Source organism: Rhinopithecus roxellana, chromosome 6 (genome assembly GCF_007565055.1).
Source record: "Rhinopithecus roxellana isolate Shanxi Qingling chromosome 6, ASM756505v1, whole genome shotgun sequence".
Classification (NCBI taxonomy): domain Eukaryota; kingdom Metazoa; phylum Chordata; class Mammalia; order Primates; family Cercopithecidae; genus Rhinopithecus; species Rhinopithecus roxellana.
The window spans coordinates 31,901,577-31,927,129 of NC_044554.1; the positions used below are offsets into that span (position 1 = coordinate 31,901,577).

The following is a 25,553-nucleotide window of genomic DNA, read 5'->3' on the forward strand; positions in this document are numbered from 1 at the left end:
AGATAACCAAAACAATTGTAATTTGCAACATTTTAAAAAGCAAAGCAGGCTGGGTGCGGTGGCTCACGCCTGTAATCCCAACACTTTGAGAGGCCAAGGCAGGTGGATCACGAGGTCAGGAAATCGAGACCAGCCTGGCCAACATGGTGAAACCCCATCTCTACTAAAATACAAAAAAATTAGCTGGGCGTGGTGGTGGGCACCTGTAGTCCCAGCTACCCGGGAGGCTGAGGCAGGGGAAATGCTTGAACCCAGGAGACAGAGGTTGCAGTGAGCTGGGATTGCGCCACTGCCCTCTAGCCTGGGCAACAGAGCAAAGACTCCGCCTCAAAGAAAAAAAAAAACAAAAACAAAGCAAAGCATAGTGTGGAATACAACATTCAATACTTACAATGACTACAAATTCATCAGAAAATGTACATAGGAATGGTAGCCTGAAAAAAGATTAATGGGTTGATCAAAGACAGCATCTCATAAGTGATTTTAAAAAGTTAATGTTAAGGAAAGGAGAATTGTTAACCTTTTATTTAGGAGGAAGGTAGAGAGGACCAAACTTTTGGGATGGGTAGAGAAATGTGCAGACTTTTATTTAGCAGCCCTATTTTTAAATAGTTCCAAATTAGAATGGAGTATATTGTGAGTCAAAGAAGAAATAATAAATGGAAGAAGTTAAAGTTTATATTTGATCAAAAGAGTGATAAGGAAAACTTTGAGGTGCAGGCAGCAAAACGATTGGGGTACTAGTCTTTAAAAAGTTGGCAGTCAGATGCAAAATAATCTGAAAAGGTAAAGGCTAGAGAATCTACCAGCCAAATGAAGGTTCATTTTTCTGTCATGGTATCACAGATTTCAAGGCATATACACATAGATTATAATTAAAAATTCCAAAATAGAAGTTACAGAACTGGACACATACAAAGAAGAAGCGGGTATACTATTTATTACAGAGTTCTGGGTGTGCGGACTACAGCAATGATACTGTCCTTAATGTAGTCTAAACTTGGCAAAGGAAATGTTTTTCAGTAGAACGAAGATCTGTATTAAAAATTTGAGTATTTCTTGGGAGACGAGACCAGAGGCCGAACTCGGGTTCTGACAAGATGGCCGGGCTGCCCCTCAGGATCATCAAGGAAACCCAGCGTTTGCTGGCAGAACCAGTTCCTGGCATCAAAGCAGAACCAGATGAGAGCAACGCCCGTTATTTTCATGTGGTCATTGCTGGCCCTCAAGATTCCCCCTTTGAGGGACGGACTTTTAAACTTGAACTATTCCTTCCTGAAGAATACCCAATGGCAGCCCCTAAAGTACGTTTCATGACCAAAATTTATCATCCTAATGTAGACAAGTTGGGAAGAATATGTTTAGATATTTTGAAAGATAAGTGGTCCCCAGCACTGCAGATCCGCACAGTTCTGCTATCGATCCAGGCCTTGTTAAGTGCTCCCAATCCAGATGATCCATTAGCAAATGATGTAGCGGAGCAGTGGAAGACCAGCGAAGCCCAAGCCATAGAAACAGCTAGAGCATGGACTAGGCTATATGCCATGAATAATATTTAAATTGATCCGATCATCAAGTGCGCATCACTTCTCCTGTTCTGCCAAGACTTCCTCCTTTTTGTTTGCATTTAATGGACACAGTCTTAGAAACATTACAGAATAAAAAAGCCCAGACATCTTCAGTCCTTTGGTGATTAAATGCACATTAGCAAATCTATGTCTTGTCCTGATTCACTGTCATAAAGCATGAACAGAGGCTAGAAGTATCATCTGGATTGCTGTGAAACGTTTAAAAGCAGTGGCCCCTCCCTGCTTTTATTCATTTCCCCCATCCTGGTTTAAGTATAAAGCACTGTGAATGAAGGTAGTTGTCAGGTTAGCTGCAGGGGTGTGGGTGTTTTTCTTTATTTTATTTTATTTTTTTTGAGGGGGGAGGTAGTTTTATTTTTAATTTTATGGGCTCCTTTTCCCCTTTTTTTGGTGATCTAATTGCATTGGTTAAAAGCAGCTAACCAGGTCTTTAGAATATGCTCTCTAGCCAAGTCTAACTTTATTTAGATGCTGTAGATGGACAAGCTTGATTGTTTGAACCAAAATGGGAACATTAAACAAACATCACAGCCCTCACTAATAACATTGCTGTCAAGTGTAGATTCCCTCCTTCAAAAAAAGCTTGTGACCATTTTGTATGGCTTGTCTGGAAACTTCTGTAAATCTTATGTTTTAGTAAAGTATTTTTTGTTATTCTACTTTGCCTTTGTACAGTTTATTTTACTGTGTTTATTTCATTTTCCCAATGTGACAATCGTATTTTAAAATTAAAACTATGGAACATTCTGAAAAAAAAAAAATTGAGTATTTCTTAACAAACTAGTGTCAGAGAAAATATTGAGGTAATAAGCATTTTGGAATTCTTTTTTCACAAAGAAGAATGAATGGTGGAAATAAAGATGTTGAGGGAGAATAAAAGAATCAGGACACTGGAGAAACGATGATAAAGCCGATTGCCTTGTAAGGAGGAGAGAAAGCCAACAAAGAAAAACATTTACAAAGCAATGAAAAAATCAGAAAAAGAAGTAAATTCAAATCCAAGAGGATAGTTGGCAGTTGTGCATGGTGCGAAGAAATAAAAGTGAACCTTGGAACTCAGATTTTAGACATCATTCTGCTCTATAAACGTGTTTCAATAACTAAAGATGAGATTAGGCTTGCCAGATTTAGCAAATAAAAACACAGTCACCAAGTCAAATTTGAATTGCGCGGGGCATACTTACACTAAAACATCATTTGTTTTCTGAAATTCAAATGTAACTGGGCCTCTTATTTTATCTAGCAATTCTAGATCACATTTACCAAGACTTCACCTCTCTTAGTTGTTTTAACATCGAAATGAGGAGTTGCAAGGATAGAGAACAACAACAACAAAAAAAGTTCAGAAGCCTAAGAATAAGGAAGAAAAGAGCAAAACAATTTCTTTTTTTTTTTTTTTGAGATGCAGTCTTGCTCTGTCACCCAGGCTGGAGTGCAGTGGCGCGATCTCGGCTCACTTCAAGCTCCACCTCCTGGGTTCAAGAGATTCTCCTGCCGTAGCCTCCTGAGTAGCTGGGATTACAAGTACCCACCACCATGCCCAGAGAATTTTTGCATTTTTAGTAGAGATGAGGTTTCACCATCTTGGCCAGGCTGGTCTGGAACTCCTGACCTCAACTGATCCACCTGCCTCGGCCCTCCAAAGTGCTGGCATTACAGGTGAGAGCCACCGCACCCGGCAGAGAAAAATGATTTTGTAAAAGGAGAAACAATAAGAGCATGTATCTAGGACTAAAGATTCCATTGCTTTGATATAAAGAGCTCAGGGAGAATGACCCCGAATTCCAACGAAGAAAAAATTGTGTTTATCCTTGCTCTTAAATACAGTAGCTGCCTCCGTGACAGAGAGAAACGTTGTGAAAGATTGACTTGCTTCATTCTTGTACCTTGAAGCAACATCTGCTCCTAACTATTCAGTCAAATTTCAACAGCTTAGTACAGATTTGATGGTCTTTAAGTACAGATGCTCTTCTGCCTGAAACTGGGCATTGCACCTGCATTACAATGTTTATTCAACAATACAAATAATCATGGAACCATTTAGTTTCACAAAATCGAGAAAACAGATGACACAGAAATAAAAGTGACCCACCTCATCCCCAAATAAATGAATCCAAAAGGCTCAAATCTATTTTCTTTTTGGTACCAAATATCCGTATGTTTAAATGAAAGGAGACATAATGTAGAAATAATGTCCTTTGACACAGAATTTTCATATATATCTTCAGTGTTTGTTTTCTTTTACAAATATATAATTAAACAAAGTGAGGTTGGGATAATAAACATGATACCAGTACTCTGCTGCTGGCCAAAGCAAACCTTGGCTGAGACCTACTCAATGCTGTGGGCTCAGTAACTGCAGAGTCTCCTGCAGTGAAAACTCCTAAGACAAGGAGAAAGGTGACCTACTGAGGGAACTCGAACGCCACAGAGGATATGGAGATACACAGCTGAGTCAAACACAGGTAATGTGAAATCACAGTAAGTAATTAACTTAATTGTTCACTCCAAAATTGGAAGTGAAACGCCTGGAGCTTGGGAAGGAAAATAGGAAATAGAGTTGTTTTGTTTTATTATGTTTTATGTAGCTGTGTAGTGAGCTAATCACCTTGTTTATTGAGATTTTACTGTGACTAGTCTACCTGTAATTTGCTCATTGCCATGACTTTATAAAATAAATACTATGCATTTTCTTTGTATTAGAGACAGGGTCTCCATCTATCACCCAAGCTGGAGTGCAGTGGCACAATCACAGCTCACTGCAGCCTTGAACTCTCCAGAGTTCAAGCTATCCTCCTGCCTCAGGCCCCTGAGTAGCAGGAACTAAAGGCACATGCCATGACACTCAGCTGATACGTTTTTCATGTATTTCTGTAGAGATGGCATCTTGCTATGTTGCCCAGGCTAAATACTATGGTTGTCCTCATTCTATTGATTAAAAAAAATGAGGCATAAAAAGTTTATCAGTTTTTCCAAAATCACTTGGCTAGGAAGTGGCAAAGATGAAAAAATGTACACCACTTGCAGGATGGATAGACAAAAATCTCAGAATTCACTGCTGCATAATTCGTCCATGTTACCAAAAGCCATTTGTACCCCAAAAACTTCGAAATAAAAAATATTACATATGAAAAATATGCATTACGACTTGGAGCTCACACCTGTCATATTCATATCGCCACTTGCCTCAGTATTGTGGAAAATACTTTCAATTACTGAAAACAGGATGATGGCATCTATAAAATGAATGTGGTATGTTGTAGATTCATGGAAAATCATGTTGCAGTAATAGTTTACAATTTACAATGTGTTTTGTTCTGTTTCATTAACTTCTAGAAATGGCACGGAAATCCTTAAATATTTATTAAGCAAGTTTCCTTAAACTATACTGTATTTGTCCATCATAATATAGTCATTACTTTCAGGAAGTTTCTATGTCCATTACATTGAGTGGTTATTAACATTAAGTATGCATGCACGGTCATGAATGCATACCAATAAATTGTCCTTTTTTTTTTTTTTTGAAAACGGAGTCTTGCTCTATTGCCCAGGCTGGAGTACAGTGGCGCGATCTTGGCTCACTGCAACCCCCGCCTCCTGGGTTCAAATGATTCTCCTGCCTCAGCCTCCTGAGTAGCTGGGATTACAGGTGTCCCCCACCACGCCTGGCTAATTTTGTATTTTTTTTTCTTTTTTTAGTAGAGACGGGATTTCACCAAGTTGATCAGGCTGGTATCGAACTCCTGACCTTGTGATCCACCCACCTCAGCCTCCCAGAGTGCTGGGATTATAGGCATAAGCCACCGCACCCGAAAGTGACCAATTTTTGAGATGTAAAGTCAAAAAAAGTACAAAAACACTTCTGCAATGATTTTATCAATGCAGAGTTTTGCATACCATCTATCTACTGACTGACAGAATCTTTGATAGGTTCTTAAAAACACTAGTTTCCTACAAAATTACCTACACTCTCACTCTGTTTTTCTTTCTTCGAGTTAGACGGTAAATAGATTATCTATTTCCTTGTATATTAAACTGTGTTCAATTATAACCAATTTAAATTTAGCTGCTCTAAATCTCTTGTGGTATACCCTAGGGCAAGACTTAACAGTGGATATTGAAGCCATAAATAAGAGGAAAGTTTTGAAGCAAATCTTCTAGAAAACACAGCAACTTGTGGACTGAATGATGCTTTTATAGCAATTGTTATTAATCAGGAAATTAATTGCTGAGTCTATATCTGATAACAGAAAAGGAGAATAAATGGTTAACAAAAGGAAATATCTGAGAGCTTAAATTTAATTGCATTTACTGGAAATACATCTAAATGAAGAAATAATAAGTAGGACTAAATCTCAAGCTTCTAGTGCGGTCATTTAAACAGGCTATATTAGGCACAGACACTAAGAAATAAAATATATTCTCAATGGGACAATTAAGCAGGGGAGTTGGCTAATATTTGTCGATTCCGATGTGAAAAAAAAATGAAAATTTGTGATAGCATTCCATTCAAACCATCACTAAAGCAATCTCCTACTTTATCAGGATTAAGATGACTATTTAGAAAGAATTAAAGCAACTAGAAGATATGGAAATAAAATCTGTGTGTGTGTGTGTGTGTGTGTGTGTGTGTGTGTGTGTGTGCACGCGCACATGCACATATATTTGTGGGACTGAAATTTGGACTGTATCTTGTGACAATCATAGTAGTAGACCCTAAATTTTGAAATTCAAAATTGAAATTCAAAATTTGGATCCAATGAAATTTGGATCTTGTGACAATCATAGTAGTTGACTAATTTAAAATTTAGGATCTACTACTATGTTGTCATTAGCACTCTCCCATGGAGTTTAAATTTCTAGACTTTATATTATCCTTTTATTAATTTTTAAAGTGAGCATTTACAACCTGATAAAAGATGTTTTTCCAGGACTGTTTTAATGAACAGGGATAATCGTAACCCATGTGTATTTTTTAAATGTTTCACAACATTTCCGCTTTAGTAATAGTTGATAGGAATGTACATATGACTGAATTTCCACCACTCTGTGCTTGCACAAATGCCAACAGTAATTGCTTATTGCATGCTTATTGAGATGGATTCAACCATTATTCTTGAGAATTTACTCCATGTTAATCTTTTATAGGAATTGGAAATGCACAAGTGAATAGACATGACCCCTGACCTTAAGGAAATTGCTCTTCATTATAAAAACAGGCATTCAAATAAGCATTCATAATGCTAAGTGAAATGAGCTGCATGGAGTTGTAGACAAGATACACTTTTCAAAGTGGAGCTAGCACTTGAACTAGTTGGAGACAAGAGGTTACCCTGGGTATGTGCAGAAATATGGTGGCACATTTGGAAAACAACCAAGAGTCCATTATTGCCAGAGTACAATTCAAGAGGTGAAGACTAGGCCAGGCGCAGTGGCACACACCTGTAATCCCAACACTTTGGGAGGCCAAGGCCGGCGAATTACCTGAGGTAAGGAATTCCAGACCAGACTGGCTAACATGGCAAAACTCGTCTCTACTAAAACTAAAATAAATAAATAAATAAATCAATAAATAGCCTGGTTTGGTGGCATGCACCTGTAGTCCCAGCTACCTGGGAGGCTGAGGCACGAGAATTGCTTGAAACTGGAAGGCTGAGGTTGCGGTGAGCTGAGGTTGCACCACTGTGCTCCAGCCTGGGCAACAGAGCAAGACTCTGTCTCAGTATAAAAAAAAAAAAAAAAAAAGAGGTGAAGGCTAGAGGAAGTGGCATGATAATGATAGGTGGCTAGATAGGCAGGCAAGAAAAGATTAAGTCATCATGTTTTTGACAATCCAAAGGGTATGAATTTTACCTAAAACCTTTTAAGAATTTTGGGCATGGCAATCACAGGGTGAGGTTTATCTTTTTATTGCTCTTTAGCATTGTAGAAGATGAGCAATAGAGGGTTGCTTCAGGTTACTGGATGGGAGGATTTTAGGAAGTGGAGTTGGATGAACTGAGTAATTGGATGTGGGAGATAAAGGGATATGAGAACTCTAAGGTGAGTCCCAGGTTTCTGCTATCAAATCAAAATAAGACATACAGGAGTTGACTAGATTATTGGCAGTGCCCCCAGCTCCAAGCAGAATAAAATAGAAAAATCTCTTTCTAGAGAAGGCACTCTCAATTTAGTCAGGATTTTTACAGGTTAAAATTAAAAACAAACAAACAAACAAACAAACAAACAAAAACCAAAAAAACCCAACCAAAAAGAAAAAAATCAAAGGAATACGACAAGTTTGAGAGTGACCACAAACAAAATTAATAGACCCCAGTGAAATTGGAAGGATCTGATACAGACTATTAAGTACATGAAATGTTTAAAGGCAGATAGACTGTTAAAAAAAAAAAAAAAAACAAGCAAGCTTAAAACGAAATGTAAGTGTTGAAATGAAAACTCAACAGGTGACACACAGAAGAATAGGCACAGTTATATAGAGAATTAGCCAGGCATGGAAAATCAGAGAGCCAGTGGGGTTTAGGGGAACCAAAGAATAGGGGCAGCCCAAACAGCACATCAGAGTCCAAGCAGGTCAAGAGGCTTTCTTAAGTGAGAATGGCTTGATACAAAGAGTTAGTGAAGACGGCGTCCCTGCAGTGGGGGGAGTTACCTGCAGCAGGGTGGTCAGTGCCTGAGTTAGGATTGGAGGGGTATCCAGACATGGAGAGATGGCAGCAGTAGTGACAAGAAATTGGCTATAACTGAGGGTTAAGTATATAAATAAGTATATCAAAGACAATGGGAGCCAGGATTTTTCCAGTTCGAAAAGAGTCAAATTATGTAAAAGAGGAAGACTAAAATGAACCCTATGACATTGGGTTGGCATTGGAAGTACTGGTGTGAATTCATGGTCTTTCATATGTAAAAGTAAGTAGCGAATTAAGTATTGTGGTGAAGAAGTATGTTATTCATCTACACACAGATGTGCATTTAGTCCCTCGGGCATCCACTGGGAGGACCTTGAAGAATGGGCTTATTATATTCCAAGTTGGGAAAATACAAGATGATTTTGGAACAACATTTACTGCCAGAAAGCAGGAAGACACTCATGAAATGATAGCACCATAATGAAAGGACAGAGACACCTGCTGGAAGGGGCTCCCATGGGCTAAATCTGGAACAACATGGGCTTCAATATGAAAAAATAGAAGCGACAATGGATTATAACACCTTAAACAAAATAGGACACCATTAATCCATACTGATATCAGTACATAAAGAAATAAATGAGAGACTTGATTAGGAGAAGGCATTTATATTTCAAAGCACCTCTACAGAAATACTAATTGCCCAGGGAAAACGCAGTCTCATAGTAGAGAAGTCTGGTACACAACACCTGTATTAGTCAGGGTTCTTCAGAGAAATAGAACAAATAGGATACATGTGTATGTGTATACGTAAATACACACACACACACACACACACACACACACACACACACATACACACCAAAAACTCCATCTCTATAAAAAGGTTCATTGTAAGGAATTGTCTCAGGTAATCATGGAAGCTGGCAAGTCTTAGGATCTTCCAGGTGAGTTGGAAAGCTGGAGACCCAGAAAAGCCAATAGTTTAGTATTAGTTTGAGTCCAAAGACTGGAAAAAAAGCCAATGCCTAAGTCAGGGCCAGCAAGCAAGAATTCTCTCTCACTCGGGGAAGGGTCAGTCTCTTCGTTCTAATCGGGCCTTCAACTGATGGGATGAGGATCTTCCACAATGGGGAGCGTCCTGTGCTTTACTACCAATTCAAATGTCAGTCTCATCAGGAAACACCCTCACAAAAGCACCCAGAATAATGCCAGGCTAAATGTCTGGGCACCCTGTGTCCTAGCTCAGTTGAGGTAACATTAATCATCAAAGCATCTGCATCAGATAATCACAATAATGGGACAGCTTGAAACTGTGCAGCCCTTGGCACGATGAGTATGAAACAGCATCACTTCTGTGATATTCCTGCCAAAGATGCATAACTTGAAACTAACCATGAGAGAAACCCAAATGAAGACCAAGTCTGCAAAACAAATCCCTCATCATTAAAATGTCAACATCCTGAGTGTCAAAGAAAGACAGAAATCTCCTAGGCTGAGGGAAACTAAGGATCAATGAAACTTGCTGCAACGTGTGACTCTAAACTGCATCATTTTGCTATAAAGAATACTCTTGGCCAGGCGCAGTGGCTCACACCTGTAATCCCAGCACTTTGGGAGGCTGAGGTGGGTGGATCACAAGGTCAGGAGATCAAGACCAATCTGGCTAACATGGTGAAACACTGTCTGTACTAAAAAATACAGGAAAAAAAAAAATTAGCCGGGCATGGTGGTGGGCACCTGTAGTCCTAGCTACGTAGAAGGCTGGGGCAGGAGAATGGTGTGAATCTGGGAGGTGGAGCTTGCAGTGACCTGAGATCACACCACTGCACTCCAGCCTGGGTGACAGAGCGAGACTCTGTCTCAAAAAAAAAAAAAAAAAAAAAGTCTTGGGACAACTGGTGAAACTCAAATGTAATCTGAGGATTTGAAAGAACCAGTGAAATGATGTTAATTTCCTGATTTTGATGGATATACTCTGGATATGTAGAAGAATGTTCTTGCTTATAGAAAACAAACACGAAAGTATTTGGAGATGATGGATGGAAACTTGCCCACTTACTTTCAAATGAATCAGGAGAAAAGTTTATTCTTCAGTATATACAACTTTTCCGTGAGTTTGAGGTTATAAAATAAAATGAATAAAATAGCAATTAGATTTTCTTTTGAGTGTTTTTTTTACTGTGGATATCTCATAGTTTGTAGCATGCTAATATTTTTCACACAAAGCAACCCCTGGGAAACGTTAAGTATTTAAAAGTGGAATATTTTCATTAATAGTTACAAAGAGATTTAATAGAGATAGTAAATTTAGAGGAATATAGCAAATAATTACTATCATGGAAATAATATGATGAAGACTGATAGTAAATAAAAATATTTGATAAAAGATGAAAATTATTTTAAATTTTATTTTTGTTTTAGACATATACATTTTCATTAATTCACCAAGCTTTTTATGTAAGACATTTTTTCTTTTTTTCAAATAAGATATAACTGCATAATATTTAAAAAATAAGTTACATGTGTATGTGTATGTGTGTGTATAATATTAACAGTTTATTTGGAGTGGGACAAGTAGTCAGCTGTCTCTATTAATTTTTGTTGCTTTTTTTTTTTTGGTCAAAATTTTATGGTTCTCACACCACAATAATATAAAACTTAAATGACACTTTGGAGTCTTTATAAATCATTAAAGAAGGTATTCACGAAAAAAATTGTTTTCTTGACATATCACATTTTATTAGGGTTATAATTTACTAAATTGTGGAATTAAAATAGCAAGTAAAGATGTCTTACATTTAATGTAAGAAAATAAACATTGCAGGCTTTTTGTGAGTCAACAGCTCAGCTGGCAGAAGCAGCAGCTGCGCACAGGTGACTAGCGAGCACTCTGTCCATCGAGCCTTGTCATGGACCCAGGCAGCCTGACTTATGGAAGAAATAGGGAACGTTTGTTAATCCTGCAAAAACAGTCATCAGAGGTTTATGTCTAAGGTGGGATCCTCAGTTATTTTGTTCCCCATTTTCTGTTCACTTTAAGTTATCTGTTTATAAAGACACCATGCTAACTAAATAAGGGAAACTATGAGTGATCTTATTGAAGGAGTATGTAAATCTTTGTTTTGATTTTCTTCAGGTAGAAGCAATCTGAAAAGCCCATGTTCAGTTACAGACTGGAAGACAATACAGCTTCTCAGATTTGTTCATAAATACAGAAATAATAAAACTAATTTTCTTTAATTATGAAGTTTTAATGTTATGATTGAACTAGAGAAACCACATTCACCTATACTCAAGCCTTCTCTACTTTTACATGATTTATTTTGCTTGCCAGTTACAGATCACCCTGAAATGGTGGTTTCAATAATTGTTCTTCAGAAAAAGAAAATAAGATAAAGCTTTTAAAAAAGTCATTACCGGCCGGGCGCGGTGGCTCAAGCCTGTAATCCCAGCACTTTGGGAGGCCGAGACGGGCGAATCACGAGGTCAAGAGATCGAGACCATCCTGGCTAATACGGTGAAACCCCGTCTCTACTAAAAAATACAAAAAAGTAGCCGGGCGAGGTGGCGGGCGCCTGTAGTCCCAGCTACTCGGGAGGCTGAGGCAGGAGAATGGCGTAAACCCGGAAGGCGGAGCTTGCAGTGAGCTGAGATCCGGCCACTGCACTCCAGCCTGGGCGACAGAGCGAGACTCCGTCTCAAAAAAAAAAAAAAAAAGTCATTACCAAGATCAATGTCAGAAAGGTTCCCCCTACGTTTTCTTCTAGGTATATTATGGTTTCAGATATTTCATTTAAGTCTCAAATCCATTTCAAGTTAATTTTTTATATTGGATAATACAGGAGTCTAATTTTATTCTTTTACATATAAGTATCCAGTTTTCCCAAACACCGTTTATTGATGAAACTATACTTTCCCCATTGTGCATTTTCGTGCCACGTCAAAGATTAGTTGATAATGTGTGTAAATTTATTTCTAGGCTCTCTCTTCTGTTCTATTTCGATGTCTGTGCTTATACCAGACCATGCTGTTTTACTACCATAGTCTTGTGATACAGTTTGAAAGCAAGGACTGTGATGCCTCCAGCTTTGTTATTTCCCAGGAGTGTCTTGGCTGTTTGCAGTCTTTTATGGTTTCATTAAAACTTCAGGATTGTCTTTTCTGTGGCATTTCTGTGAAATGGCATTTGTGTGAAAAATGCCTTTGGAATTTTAATGACTACTCTGAATTTGTAGATCGCTGTGGTTTACATGTACATTTAAATAATATGAATTCTTCCAATCCATGTATATGGGCTATCTTTTCATTTATTCGTGCCTTCTTCAATTTCTTTCATCAATGTCTTACAGTTTTCAGTGTACAGTTCTTCACCTCGCTGGATAAATGTATTCCTAAGTCTTATGTTCTTTTAATGCTATCTATTATAAATGCGATCATTTTCTTATTTTCTGTTTTAGTTGGTTTGCTGTCAGTGTTTAAAAATGCATCTGATTTGTATGTCGATTTTATGTCTTGCAACAAAAGTGCAAATAAACAAGCAGGACTATATAAAACTAAAAAGTATCCACTCAGCAAAAATCACAAACAAAAAACAAAAATCAATTGACAAAATAAAAAAGTAATCTATGAAATGGAAGAAAATATTTGCAAACTTTATATTATCTGATGAGGAGTTAATGTCCAAATCATATAAAGATCTCACACAACTCAATGTTTAAAAATAACTTGATTCAAAAACGGGCCAAGGACCTGAAGAGACGTTTTCCACCAAAGACATATAAATGGCCAACATGTATACGAAGAGATGCTCAACATCACTAATCACCAGAAAAATACAAATTAAAACCATAATGAGGTATCCCCTCATACTTGCTGGAATGGTTATTATCAAAAAGACAAGTGATAGTAAATGTTGGCAAGGTGTGAAGAAAGTGAACTCTTGTACACTGTTGGTGGGAATGTAAATTGTACAGCCACTATGGAAAATATCACGGAGCTTCCTCAAAAATCTTGAAATGGAACTATCATGTGATCTGGCAATCCCACTTCTGGGTATATATCCAAAGGAAATAAAACCAGTATGTCAGAGAGAGATCTACACTCCCATGTCCATTGCAGCATTATTCACAACAGCCAAGATATATAATAGAAACAACATAAGTGTCAGTCACAGATGAATGGACAAAGAAAATGTGCTGTATTGAATAGAATATTGTTCGGCCTTAAAAAAGAAAGAAATACTGCCATATGTGACAACATGGATGAGCCTGGAGGACATTAGGTGATATGGTTTGGCTCTGTGTCCCCAACCAAATTTCATCTCAAATTATAATTCCCAGGTGTCAAGGGAAGGACCTGGTGGTGGGAGGTAATTGTATCATGAGGACGGTATCTCCCATGCTTTTCTCATGGTAGTGAGTGCGTTCTCAGGAGAGCTGATGTTTTAAAAGTGTTTGGCAGTTCCCACTTCACTCTTCTCTTTCGTCTGCTGCCATGTAATACATGCTTTGATTCCTTTTCGTCTTCTGCCTTCTGTGTGATTGTAAGTTTCCTGAGGCCTCCCCAGCCAAATAGATCTGTGAGTTGATTAAACCTCTTTCCTTTATAAATTACCCAGTCTCGGGTAGTATCTTTGTAGCAGTGTGAGAATAGACTAATACATTAGGCTAACTAAAATGAGCCAGACACAGAAGGACAAATAGTGTAGAATCTCACGTATATGTGGAATCTAAAAGCTCAAAGTCACAAAAACAAAGTGTAGAATAGTGGTTTCCAGGGCATAGGGTGTGGAGCACATGAGGAGATGATGTTGGTTCAGGGATGCAAACTTTCAGTTATAAGATGAACAAGTTCTAGAGGTCTAATGTACAGCCTGGATTAATTAATGCAGGATAGATGCATTAATTACTTTGTGATAACTATATATGTATATATATGTATGTCAAATCTTCTTTTACCCCTTGAATATGTATAATCTTTATGTCAATTAAATATTTCAGGCCAGGTAGCGTGGTTCATGCCTGTAATCCCAGCACTTTTGGAGACTGAGATGGATGAGGTCAAGAGATCAAATCCATTCTGTCCAACATGGCAAAACACTGTCTCTACTAAAAATGCAAAAATTAGCCCAGTGTGGTGGCACACGTTTGTAGTTCCAGCTACTCAGGAGGCTGAGGCAGGAGAATTGCTCGAACCCGGGAGGCAGAGGTTGTGGTGAGCTGAGATAGCACCACTGTACTCCAGCCAGGCGACAGAGAAAGACTCTGTCTCAAAAAAAAAAAAAAAAAAAAATCAAATCAAAAATAAAATGTAACTGAGGTTTTGAAAAACAGATGAAAGCTTAAATCCTCCTGAGATCTTGGATGCAAAATAAACTCAGTAAATAACAGCTTATGAAACCTCAGATTTCGTCAAAAGCATGTTCTTTATTTAACATGTGGTAAATGTATGAAGCCTTTGGATCATTTAATTGCATGTCAGTATTAAAATTTTTTAAAGTAATTTGTAAGCAACATTTTAATAACTATATTTTTGCTTAAAGATTGGAAACTCGTGGTTTGATGTATAGTAAGTTTCAACTATGTCCCCCTCACTATTTTAGCAGAATTTATGTTTAATATTTAGAAAGATGGTTTTAAGTAACAAAATATAAAGCGTTAATAGAGCCATGGATTAGATATCCCATTATCTTCTTTCAAATCTGCATAGCATTTATTTTTTAATTTAGTATATTTCAGTTTCAGTTATAATATGTATTTGTCACATCAGCAGAAAAGACAAAATAATCTACCTTCGCAAGTTTAATTTGATGCCTTTGTCAACATAGACAAGAACATATTTTCAATGCAATGGTGACTGAGAATATTGATTACTACCTAGGAGTTTTCACTAAGCTTGAGTAAAACATTGTTCACAATTGTAAGTCCATCAACCCAACATGATAAAATATGAATGGCCTTTTCTATCAAGTTTATTTGAAACCTGTCACTGTGTCTGTGTTAATACTTGTAGATGCCAACTGGAAACACTGTGTAAGTTATAGTATAGAGGTTTCTGTTTTGATTTGTGTAAACACTTTCTTTTTGTCAGGTCAGAGTTTTATTGTGGCTTACATGGAGATAACAAAGCTTTACCAAGTGGACCACCCATCTGCTCAACTGCCACATCCTCAATGCTTTTATTGATTCAAAACCAAAGGAGTTTTGAAACAGTTGAGTTAAAACATTGAAACGTTGACTAAGGAGTTTAATTTTAATAGCAATTTTCAAGAAGAGATTAACTCAAGCTGTTCATTCTTGAGTAAAGCTATGGGTCCCAGTTCAAATGAATAAGCTCATTTACAAACTGGAGTTGCTGGATGCCCTGTCAGGCATAAGGAAAAGAATGAATTTTGTGCTTCCTAAATGGGCTACTTTTAACCAGTGTAATGTTTTCCCCAGGGTTAGATTTGCATATTAGGATTTCAGAGTTTCTATCTAGTCTATCTCTCCCTATATATAAAGAAAATGTGGCACATATACACCATGGAAAACTATACAGCCATACAAAAAGATGAGTTCATGTCCTTTGCAGGGACGTGAATGAAGCTGGAAACCATCATTCTCAGCAAACCAACACAAGAACAGAAAACCAAACACCGCATGTTCTCACTCATAAGTGGGAGTTGAACAATGAGAACACACGGACACAGGGAGGGGAACATCACACACCAGGGCCCGTTGAGAGGTGGGGTACTAGGGGAGGGATAGCATTAGGAGAAATACCTAATGTAAATCATGGGTTGATGGGTACAGCAAACCACCATGGCACGTGTATACCTATGTAACAAATCTGCACATTCTGCACATGTATCCCAGAACTTAAAGTATAATAAAAAAATTAAAAAGTGAGTTACATATCCTAATGGAAATTTTTCATTTAAATTTACTAAAATGATATGATTAGAGATTTTGTTACTTAAATAGTAGCTTATATCTAAATGAAAATGCTCCAAGAAAGGCTAATATAGGCTGTTTACATCTAACCAGCCAGTCACCTACTCAGTCTTCCCTCTGCTAACAAGATTAACTGTCCTTGTACCTAAAGCTGGATACTTCTCTTGTGCACCAGATCTTATAACCCCTTCCCCCTTCCTGCTCAGGGAAATTTCTACAGCGGTTTCCCCTTTCTCCTACATTATTGACTGTTTAAGACTCTGTTAATTCATTTCCATTATCATACAGATTTTTCTTTCATTAAAAATAATCATAACCATGTTTTTCTCTCTACCTATCACCCAATTTTTCTGTTCCCCTTTATAGCAAAACTCATTTTCAAAAGTAAAGAATCTGTATTCTCTGGTTTCAATAGCTTTTTACTTTCATTCTTACTTGAAACTACTCCATGCAGGCACACCAAGTCATTTCTTAAGCTCATCATCATTTTCAGTCCTCATCTTAATGACCATTCAGCAGCATTTGACCTACTTGTTCATCTATGTTCCTTGACACAATTTCATTTGTAGGCTTTTACACCAATCCTTAGCCATTCCTCTATCATCTGCTTCTACTCTCTGCTTCTTCCTCTCTCACCAACCGATTAATATTAGAGTGCAAATGAAGATCAGCCTCAGACTTTCCACCTTTTCTTTCTACGTTCACTCCCTTAGCATTTCCTTCAGTCTTACAACTTCAAATATCATCTCTATATTGAGAATTCTTCAAGTTTGACACCCCAGGATCATGTCTCCCCTGAGATCCAGATGTCTATATTCAACTGCCTATTCCACATCTTCCCTGGAATCGTGAGTAGAGAGCCCAAAGTCAACATATCTAAATTTGCAGTCCTGATACTGAACCCAAAAGCAGGCTGTATGTAACCTTTGCCATCTCAATTTATGGCAACTTAGAACTTTCTAATACTCCAGGGCAAAAACCTCTGTGTCCTCCATGACCCTGTCACTGTCCTCTGTCATCCATCTGTTACTGCATCCTATTCAGAGTCCAACCACTTCCTTCTAGCCCTACCAATAATACCATCTGGATATTTGTAATATATTCTAACTGGTCAGCCTTTTCCCCCTTGCTCCCCTATAATCCATTTACAATGAGGCAGTTAGAAGGAGCTTTTAAAAAAACACAAGTAAGATCATTTCACTTCTTCATTCAAATCTTCAAATGTTTCCCATTCTACTCAGACTAAAGGCCAACTTTTTTTTTCCAGTAGCTTACAAGAGTCTAGATATTCTCCAGTTGCCTCCACACCAGCCCTATTTGACTTCATATTCTCTAATCTAACCACAATGGCTTCCTTTATCTTCTTAGACCATGCAGGGCATCTTCCTGCCTCCTGGCCTTTGCACTTGCAATTCTTCCTGCCTACATCGCTTTCTCCATTAATAACCTCCTGACTTGCAACCTTGGTTATATTACTCAATTGCCATCTTCTCAGTGAAGCTGTTTCTGAAAAATTGAAACTCTCTACTTCCCAGTATATTTTACCCCCCTTCCTTACTTTATTTCTTTACACACCCCTTATCCTTTTCTAATATACACAATAGTTTATCTGGTTCAATTAATTGTCTGTATCTTTCCACCAATATAAAAGCTCAGTGAGGGCAGACTGTTTTTGAGTTTTGTTTTTTGTTATATGCTTAACTGGTACAATAAAGGTAGTCACTAAATAAATATTTGTTAAATTAACACATAAACCTTGAATAAATTCTGGGTTAAGTATACTGAAGTAGCATGAATTGTGAAGGGAAGAATAGGAAAAGAGCAGAAGGCTAATTTCTTGGTGTGTACAGAGTGAAGAGGATAGTTCTGGGGAAATCTTTAAAAGAGGCAATTTGTAAAGCTATGTAGTAGGATAGGGTTATGAAGGGGAGTTGGAGGATCCAAAACAATTTTCTTTAAAGCTGTTCTTGACCTTAAGAAAACCTGCCAAAGATATGTTGAATTCAAAATGAGCATGGGTGAGAGAAGGAAAGTTTCCTCTAGTGATTTTTTTTTTTTTTTTTTTTTTGCTTCTTTTCTTGGCTCCCACCTCTCCTACTTATCTCCTACCATCCCGCGAAGTTCATGCCACATTTCCATGATATTTCCAAGCCATGGCCTGAAGTTTCAACTACACAATGAAGTCCTAATATAAATGACTGTTTTTAGACCAAGTCCTCTAAAAAATTATTCATTTTACTGAGGACTAATTAGGAAGAAGGAAATGGTTTCTTAGAGCAAGGAGTAGAAGGTTTTCACTGGGTCAATAAAGACCTTGATCAGATTACAACAGCAGCAACAACATCCATCTTTTATTGAGGGCTCATAGTGACAATTGCGCTACATCTATTATTTCTAACTCTAACAAGAACAATGCAAAGAAGAGATAATGATACCTTATCAGATAAGACCATTTGGGCTTTGAAAATTAACATGCTCAAAGACATTGAGGGGCTAAGTGCTGATATTAGGATTCAAATCCTTGTTAGAATCCCTGTGTGCCCATTCTGTTGTACAAAGCATAAATAATTCCTTAGTTTTGTTTTATTTTTTTTAAACTTAAAGTATTTGGAGTGAAAGGAATTCCAGTCTCTAACACTGGAATGTTGAGAGTATGCAGATATAAAACAGAGAGGCACAAAGTCCTAATGCTGTTTCATTTTAAAGCTCAATATAAATTTAACGCCGATTTAATATGTTCTTTAAAAGTTTTTGATGATATTACTGGCAGCATGATAAAATGGAGCGTAGAAAATGGATCATTCCAGGGAAAGGTCAGACTGCAAAGGGTAGTTTAAACATGATTAAAAACAAGAGTCATTTTATTTAGGTGGGATAACATTTATCCCTACACCAAAAGGGACAAAAGTCACTTTCAGCATTTTCAGCAGGTATTGTGTTTGTTCCCAGCACATTTTTCAGCTAGTAAGAAAGTATTTTAGGAAAATAATTAGTCAGGTTATAAATATTTAAAACTATAAAACAAAGGGCAACCCTAAAAACATTTCCAGTTCAGTTCCAAGACAGAACATTTGTGAAGTTCTCTAGATTCACAGGTGGCCCTTGACAATTGAATTTGTAATTGACAGTTGTACTTTATAGTGAGCTATATGGTGCTGTATTTACTTCTGTAATTATTTTAGAACTTTTAAATTGTACTTCTATTTCAAAGGCCTTAGGACATGGTAAACACAGACATGATAATTGAGGGTTCATGATTTGGAATGTTTTACTTAACTGCAAGTAATTTAATTCAAGTCAGTAAGTCTCTATCAAATGTTCTACTCTGTGCTTACAACATACTGGACAATGAAGGGAGAGTTGCTTTTAAAAAGCGTATAAGATAGAGGTATCTCTAAAGTCATCAGAGGACTTGGCAAGAGGGTTCAGAAAATAAGCCCTATCTACTAATAAAAAACAGAATCAAGAAACTTTGGTGTTAAATAAAGTACAGGAAAGATTAATATGTTTCATTGTAGAGGATATCACTGGTATGTATGTGTGTTTATGTGTGTGTGTATATATATATACATATAAATAGAGAGCGAGCAAGAGAGCGGGGGAACATGGATGTTAACAATTATGCAAATTCAAACTCATTCATACTTCCCCCATTATATACTTTCTGGGAATATGAAATAAATTATTTCTAATTTAAAAATTCTAACTAAAGATTTCCTAATAATATTCTGCTTTGATTTCCTGGAAAACATAAAATAATTATCGGATTATTTTAGTATTGTAGTTAAGAAAGGTAGAAAGTGTCAGATTGTTATGGTAGCACACATAGCCCACGGGTCAGGTACATTTTTCTCTAAAGGGTGATAATAAATATTTTAGGCTTTGGGCCACTTTTAACTCTGCTGTGTGTGTTCCAATAAAACTTTATTTATGGACCGTAAAATTTTGATATAGTGTAGCTTTCATATGTCAGAAAATATCATTGTTTTGATTTTTCATTCATTTAAAAATGTCAAGCCATACTTTAAAAATAGTATGGAGACTTCTAGTTTCTGGTTCTGCATGTAAGGAGCTTGGAAGTTGCCATTCCATTCTAACAACATGTAAAAAGTGGAACAAATTGAAAAATCAGCAACTCTTCTTAGACACAAAACAGAAATAAGGTCACAGGGCAAACTGCTGTGCCCCAAATTAAAGAGACAGATGAGGGATACAGAGAATCACAACATGCTGAAGCTAAAACCCCTGTGGGAACAAGCGCTGGCGTGGGACCGTTCTCCAGGTGGCCTTGGGCCAACCCAACTCTCTTTGATTTCTTGCTTGTAGTTCTTTTTTGTTAGATATAGTCTTGCTCTATCGCCAGGCTGGAGTGCAGTGGGTGGATCTTGGCTCACTGCAAGCTCTGCCTTCCGGGTTCAAGCAATTCTTCTGCCTCAGCTTCCCGAGTAGCTGGGACTACAGGCACGTGCCACAACGCCCAGCTAATTTTCTGTATTTTTAGTAGAGACGGGGTTTCACCATGTTGGCCAGGATGATCTCGATCTCCTAACCTCATGATTCGCCTGCCTCGGCCTCCCCAAGTGCTGGGATTATAGGCGTGAGCCACGACACCCGGCCCTTGTAGTTCTTAATAGCTGTAAATGTTCTGGGAACCTAACATCCTGAGATAAGGAATAACTGGCTAGAACATCCCACGCTTCATTCCTATTCCTCCTAGAGCAGAATATTCTACAGTGCTTTTCCCCAGTGCATCACAATGCCCCAGGGAATTAAGCCCAGGACAGGCTGCTTTTTGGGGTCCCTTAGCTGCAGTGTAACATAAGGTGCATGCAGATGAGATTCCATCCATCTCATGCAGCTTTCCTGAACCTCGGGGGACAGCTTTGTCATGAGTCCTAGGCTTCTGCTATCCCTTGTTACCTATCTGTAATAAATCTGCTTCATGTAACCTGTTGTGTGCAAGTGTTCTGTCTCACTGTAGATTTGTGCACCTAAAGTGCAGTGGGTGGAAATGTTTAGAGTCCTCCTTTTGAAACAGTAACTAGAACACCATGAACCTACTTCACAGCTTGGGTAGAGAAACCTGAACTGTAATTGACAAATTGCTAGAGGCTAAGTATGAAGGGGTCTGAGAGTTAAAACTCCATGAGGACCCAGTCAAAGGACGAGTCCCACACTTTGTGAGTTTTGCCCCAAGGAGCTCAAGCAGGTTTTCACAGCAAATATTGGAGAAAAATCTTTTTGTCCTTCTAGCAGGAAAAGATGAAAATGAATCATTTTGCAATATGCCAGAACACTGTGTTCTTAACAAGGTCTGCCTTCAGGAGAAACTGGTTAACCAGAATTCAACCTGTTGGGGTTTTATCATAACCCAACTTTCCTGGAAGAAGGGAAATACCCAACCTCAGCCCAATGTAACCATCCTGTCCCAACTAAGGAGGCAGAAAAAAAAAAAAAAATCCCTGAGAAACACTTGTGATGTTCACAGTCCAAAGGCATAGGGGTACTAAGAGACTGAGACCTAATCAAAGGACTGTAGAATGTATTCCCTCCCCATACACCTTACCACCACATTACTGAGGGTCTGTTTAAAGTACTTCCTTTTACACAGTACATTGTGTCTGGCTGTAAAGAAAAAAATTACAAAGCATATAAAAAGACAAAAAACAATTTGAAGGGATGAAGCAAGCATCACAGACAGACGTGGCAGGGATACTGGATTATCAGACAGGGAATTTAGAACAAGCATGATAATACGCTGAAGGCTCTAATGGATAAAGTAGACAGTATGCATGAACAGATAGGTAAAGTGCAGAGAGATGGAAATCTTAAGAGCTAAGGAGAAATGCTAGAGCTCAAAAACACTGTAACAGAAATAAAGGTATCTTTGATGTAGTTAACAGTATACTGAACATGATGGAAGAAAAATTCTCTGAGCTGGATGGTATCTCAATAGAAACCTCCAAGATTGAAAAACAAAAATAATAAAAACTGAAAAAAAACTGTAACAGAATATACAACAACTGTGAGAAACTACAAAATTGTAATAGGACTACAAGAAAGAGAAGAGACAGATGAACCAAATAAAGATTTCAAACAAGAATGACTGAGAACTTTCCCAAATTAATGTCTGACACGAAACCATGTATTCAGGAAGCTCAGAGAATACAAAGAAGGATAAATGTCAAAAAACTGTATGTAGGCACATCATTTTCAAATTATATAAACTTAAAGATAAAGAAAAAATCCTGAAAGAAGCCAGAGAGGGGATGGGTGACACCTTACCTACAGAGGAACAACAACAAAAATTACATCTGACTTCTTCTCAGAAACCATGAAAGCAAGAAAAGAGTAGAGTGAATTATTTAGTGTTGAGTGAGAAGAAAACCCACAAACCTAGAATCCTGTACCTTGTGAAACTATCTTTCAAAGGTTAAGGAGACATAGAGACTTTCTCTGGCCAAAGAAAAAGATTAAGGGGACTTGTCAGTAGACCTGCTTTGCAGAACATCTTAAGTCATCTAGAGACAAGCAAAATGATACAGGTCAAAATGTCAAATGTACACAAAGAATGGAAGAGCATCAAAGAAGAAGTAAGTAAAGATAAAATTAAATGTTTTTCGTAATTTCTTTTCTGTTTCTTCTTTAGCACCCTGCCTTGACAAGAGCCAGAATCTCACACAAGGGCTTCACCTTCTGGGGTCCTAGGGAGGGCTGGTGGCTTGAGCTGAGAGAGCCCATGCTAAGCTTGGTCACCTGAGACAGCAGAAGTATGGCCCTAATATTCCTTGCAATGGGAAAGTACTCCCAGCATCATTGCTGCACATCAGGGAACATAACCTTGACAGGTATTGCTGGCTGCTTAGTTTCCCTGCAAGCCTGGCCCCATTTTCTGGGATCTTCTGTTGGCTTCTGAGCTTTCCCGTACTCTAGTTTACTTATTCTTAATTGATTTAACAAGTAGATATTTGTTCAAAAAAATACCATCAAAAATGTATTCAATTATGTATACTTATGTATATATTGTATATGTGTGTGTATACTTACATATGAGTAAAATCAATGACATTAATGATACAAGGGATCGGAGGAAAGAATTAAGATTGTTTTTTATTGTAAGGTACTCACTCACACTACCCATGAAGTGGTATATTGTTACTTAAAAGTGGGCTTGGGTTATATATAAATGCATGTTGCAACTCCAGGACGACAATTAAAAAAAAAAGTATTAAAAATAAATGTGGCCAGGTGTGGTGGATCACACCTGTAATCCCAACACTTTGGGAGGTGGAGGCGGGCAGATCACAGGAGATCAGGAGTTTGAGACCATCCTGGCCAACATGGAAACCACCATCTCAACTAAAAAACACAAGAATTAGTCAGGCATGGTGGTGGATGCCCGTAATCCCAGCTACTTGGGAGGTTGAGGCAGGAGAATCACTTGAACTTGCAGGCAGGGGTTGCAGTGAGACAAGATCATGCCACTACACTCCAGCCCGGGCAACAGAGTGAGACTCCATTTCAAAAAATAAAAATAAAATAAAAGAAGTGTAATTTATACGCTAAGTGAGGAGAGAACATGTAAGCATATAAAATGCTCAATTAAAACTACAAAACGCAGAAAAAGGACTGGAAGACAAAAATAGGAACAAAGGAAGGCAACAAATACAAAGCAGTACCAAATATTAATCCAATTCTATCAGTATTAATTCTTCAACTATATCAATTGGTATAGTTTGTATGCTGGTAGATACTATTCCAACTATATCAGTAATCATTTTTGAACATCAGTTGTCTAAATGCACTAATTAAAAGATAGAGATTGTCAGAATGAATCAAGAAATAAGACTCAACTCTATGTTGTCTATAAGAAACTCAGTTTAAATATAAAGACACATGTAGATTAAAAGTAAATGGATGGGGAAAGAAGTACCATGTTAACACTAATCAAAAGAAAGCAGGAGTAGGTATGCTAATTTCAGACAGAGTCGATTTCAAAGCAATAAAATATATTAGGAATAAAGAGGAACATCTCATACTGATAAAGGAGAAAGTTCTTGGCCATAACTGCTATAGTTTGAATTTGTCACTCCAAAAATATGTGTTGAAAACTTAATCCCCAGTGCAATAGTGTTGAGAGGTAAAACCTTTAAGAGGAGATGAAGCCATGAGGGCTTTGCTCTCATGAGTGGATTAATGCCGTTATTATGTAAACGTGATGGTTAATATTGAATGTCAACTTGATTGAATTAAAGGATGCAAATGTTACTCATAGGTGTGTCTGTGAAGGTGTTGCCAAAGGAGATTAATATTTGAATCTGGACTGAGAGAGGCAGACCCAACCTCAATCTGGGTAGGCATCACTTAATCAGCTGCCAGTGTGGCTAGAATAAAGCAGGCAAAAGAAAGTGGAATGAACAGGTGTGCCTAGTCTTCTAGCATTCATCTTTGTCCGATGCTGGATGCTTTTTGCCCCCAGAACAGGAGACTCCAAGTTCTTCAGCTTTTGGACTCTTGGACTTACACCAGTGATTGACCAGGGGCTCTTAGACATTCTGCCACAGATTGAAGGCTGCACTGTCGGCTTCCCTGCTTTTGAGGTTTTGGGACTCCAACTAACTTCCTTGATCCTCAGCTTGCAGATGGCCTATTGTGGGACCTCACCTTGCGATCCTGTGTGTCAATTCTCCTAATAAACTCCCCTTCCTGTATACCATATAGCCTATTAGTTCTGTCACTTTAGAGAACCCTAACTAATACAGGGAGTGAGTTCATTATTGTGAAAATGGGTTCATTATAAAAGAATGGGTTCAGCCCCCCTTGCTCTCTCACCGTCTTTGCCTTTCTGCCATTGGATAATGCAGAAGAAAGGCTTTTGCAGGAAGGCAGCCTCTCCATCTTGGAGTTCCCAACCTCTAGAACTGTGAGCCAATACATTTCTGTTTATTGTAAATTAGCCTGTGGTATTGTTATAGCAGCACAAAATGAACTATGATAACAATAATTCTTAACATGTTTGTGCCTAACAAAAGACCATCAAAGTATGTGAGGCAAAAACTGATAGAATTGCAAGGAGAAATAGATAAATCCACCATTGTAGTTAGAGACTTTAACACCCCTCTCTCAGAAATAGATGACTACGGCAGGCAGAAAATTAGTAAGAAGATACTTGAACTTAACAATATCATGAGTCAACTGGATATAATGAATATCTACAGACTACTTTATCCAACAACAATACACATTCTTCTCTCACAGAAAATATTCAATGAGATCGATCATATTCTAGGCAATAAAACACACCTTGACAATTTTGAAATTGCTTTATATTCTGCAATGAAATTAAACAAGAAAAAAATAACAGGAAAAAATAGCTGGGAGATCCTAAAATACATGAA

The 25,553-nt window shown here is 37.7% G+C and overlaps 2 protein-coding genes across 2 annotated transcripts in view; one reads left to right on the forward strand and one right to left on the reverse strand.

Moving 5' to 3' along the window:
* Positions 1 to 25,553, reverse strand: part of CNTNAP2 (contactin associated protein like 2) — a 1,672,147-nt gene that overhangs the window by 1,204,766 nt on the left and 441,828 nt on the right.
* On the forward strand, positions 1,068 to 1,716 carry LOC104680738 (ubiquitin-conjugating enzyme E2 N-like). Its single transcript, XM_010386804.2, has one exon. It carries the CDS (start codon positions 1,101 to 1,103, stop codon positions 1,557 to 1,559), a length of 459 nt encoding a protein of 152 aa, XP_010385106.2. The 5' UTR covers positions 1,068 to 1,100; the 3' UTR covers positions 1,560 to 1,716.

Coding starts and splice junctions, on each gene's coding strand:
- LOC104680738 (XM_010386804.2), top strand. CDS start 1,101: ATGGCCGGGCTGCCCCTCAGGATCATCAAGGAAACCCAGCGTTTGCTG.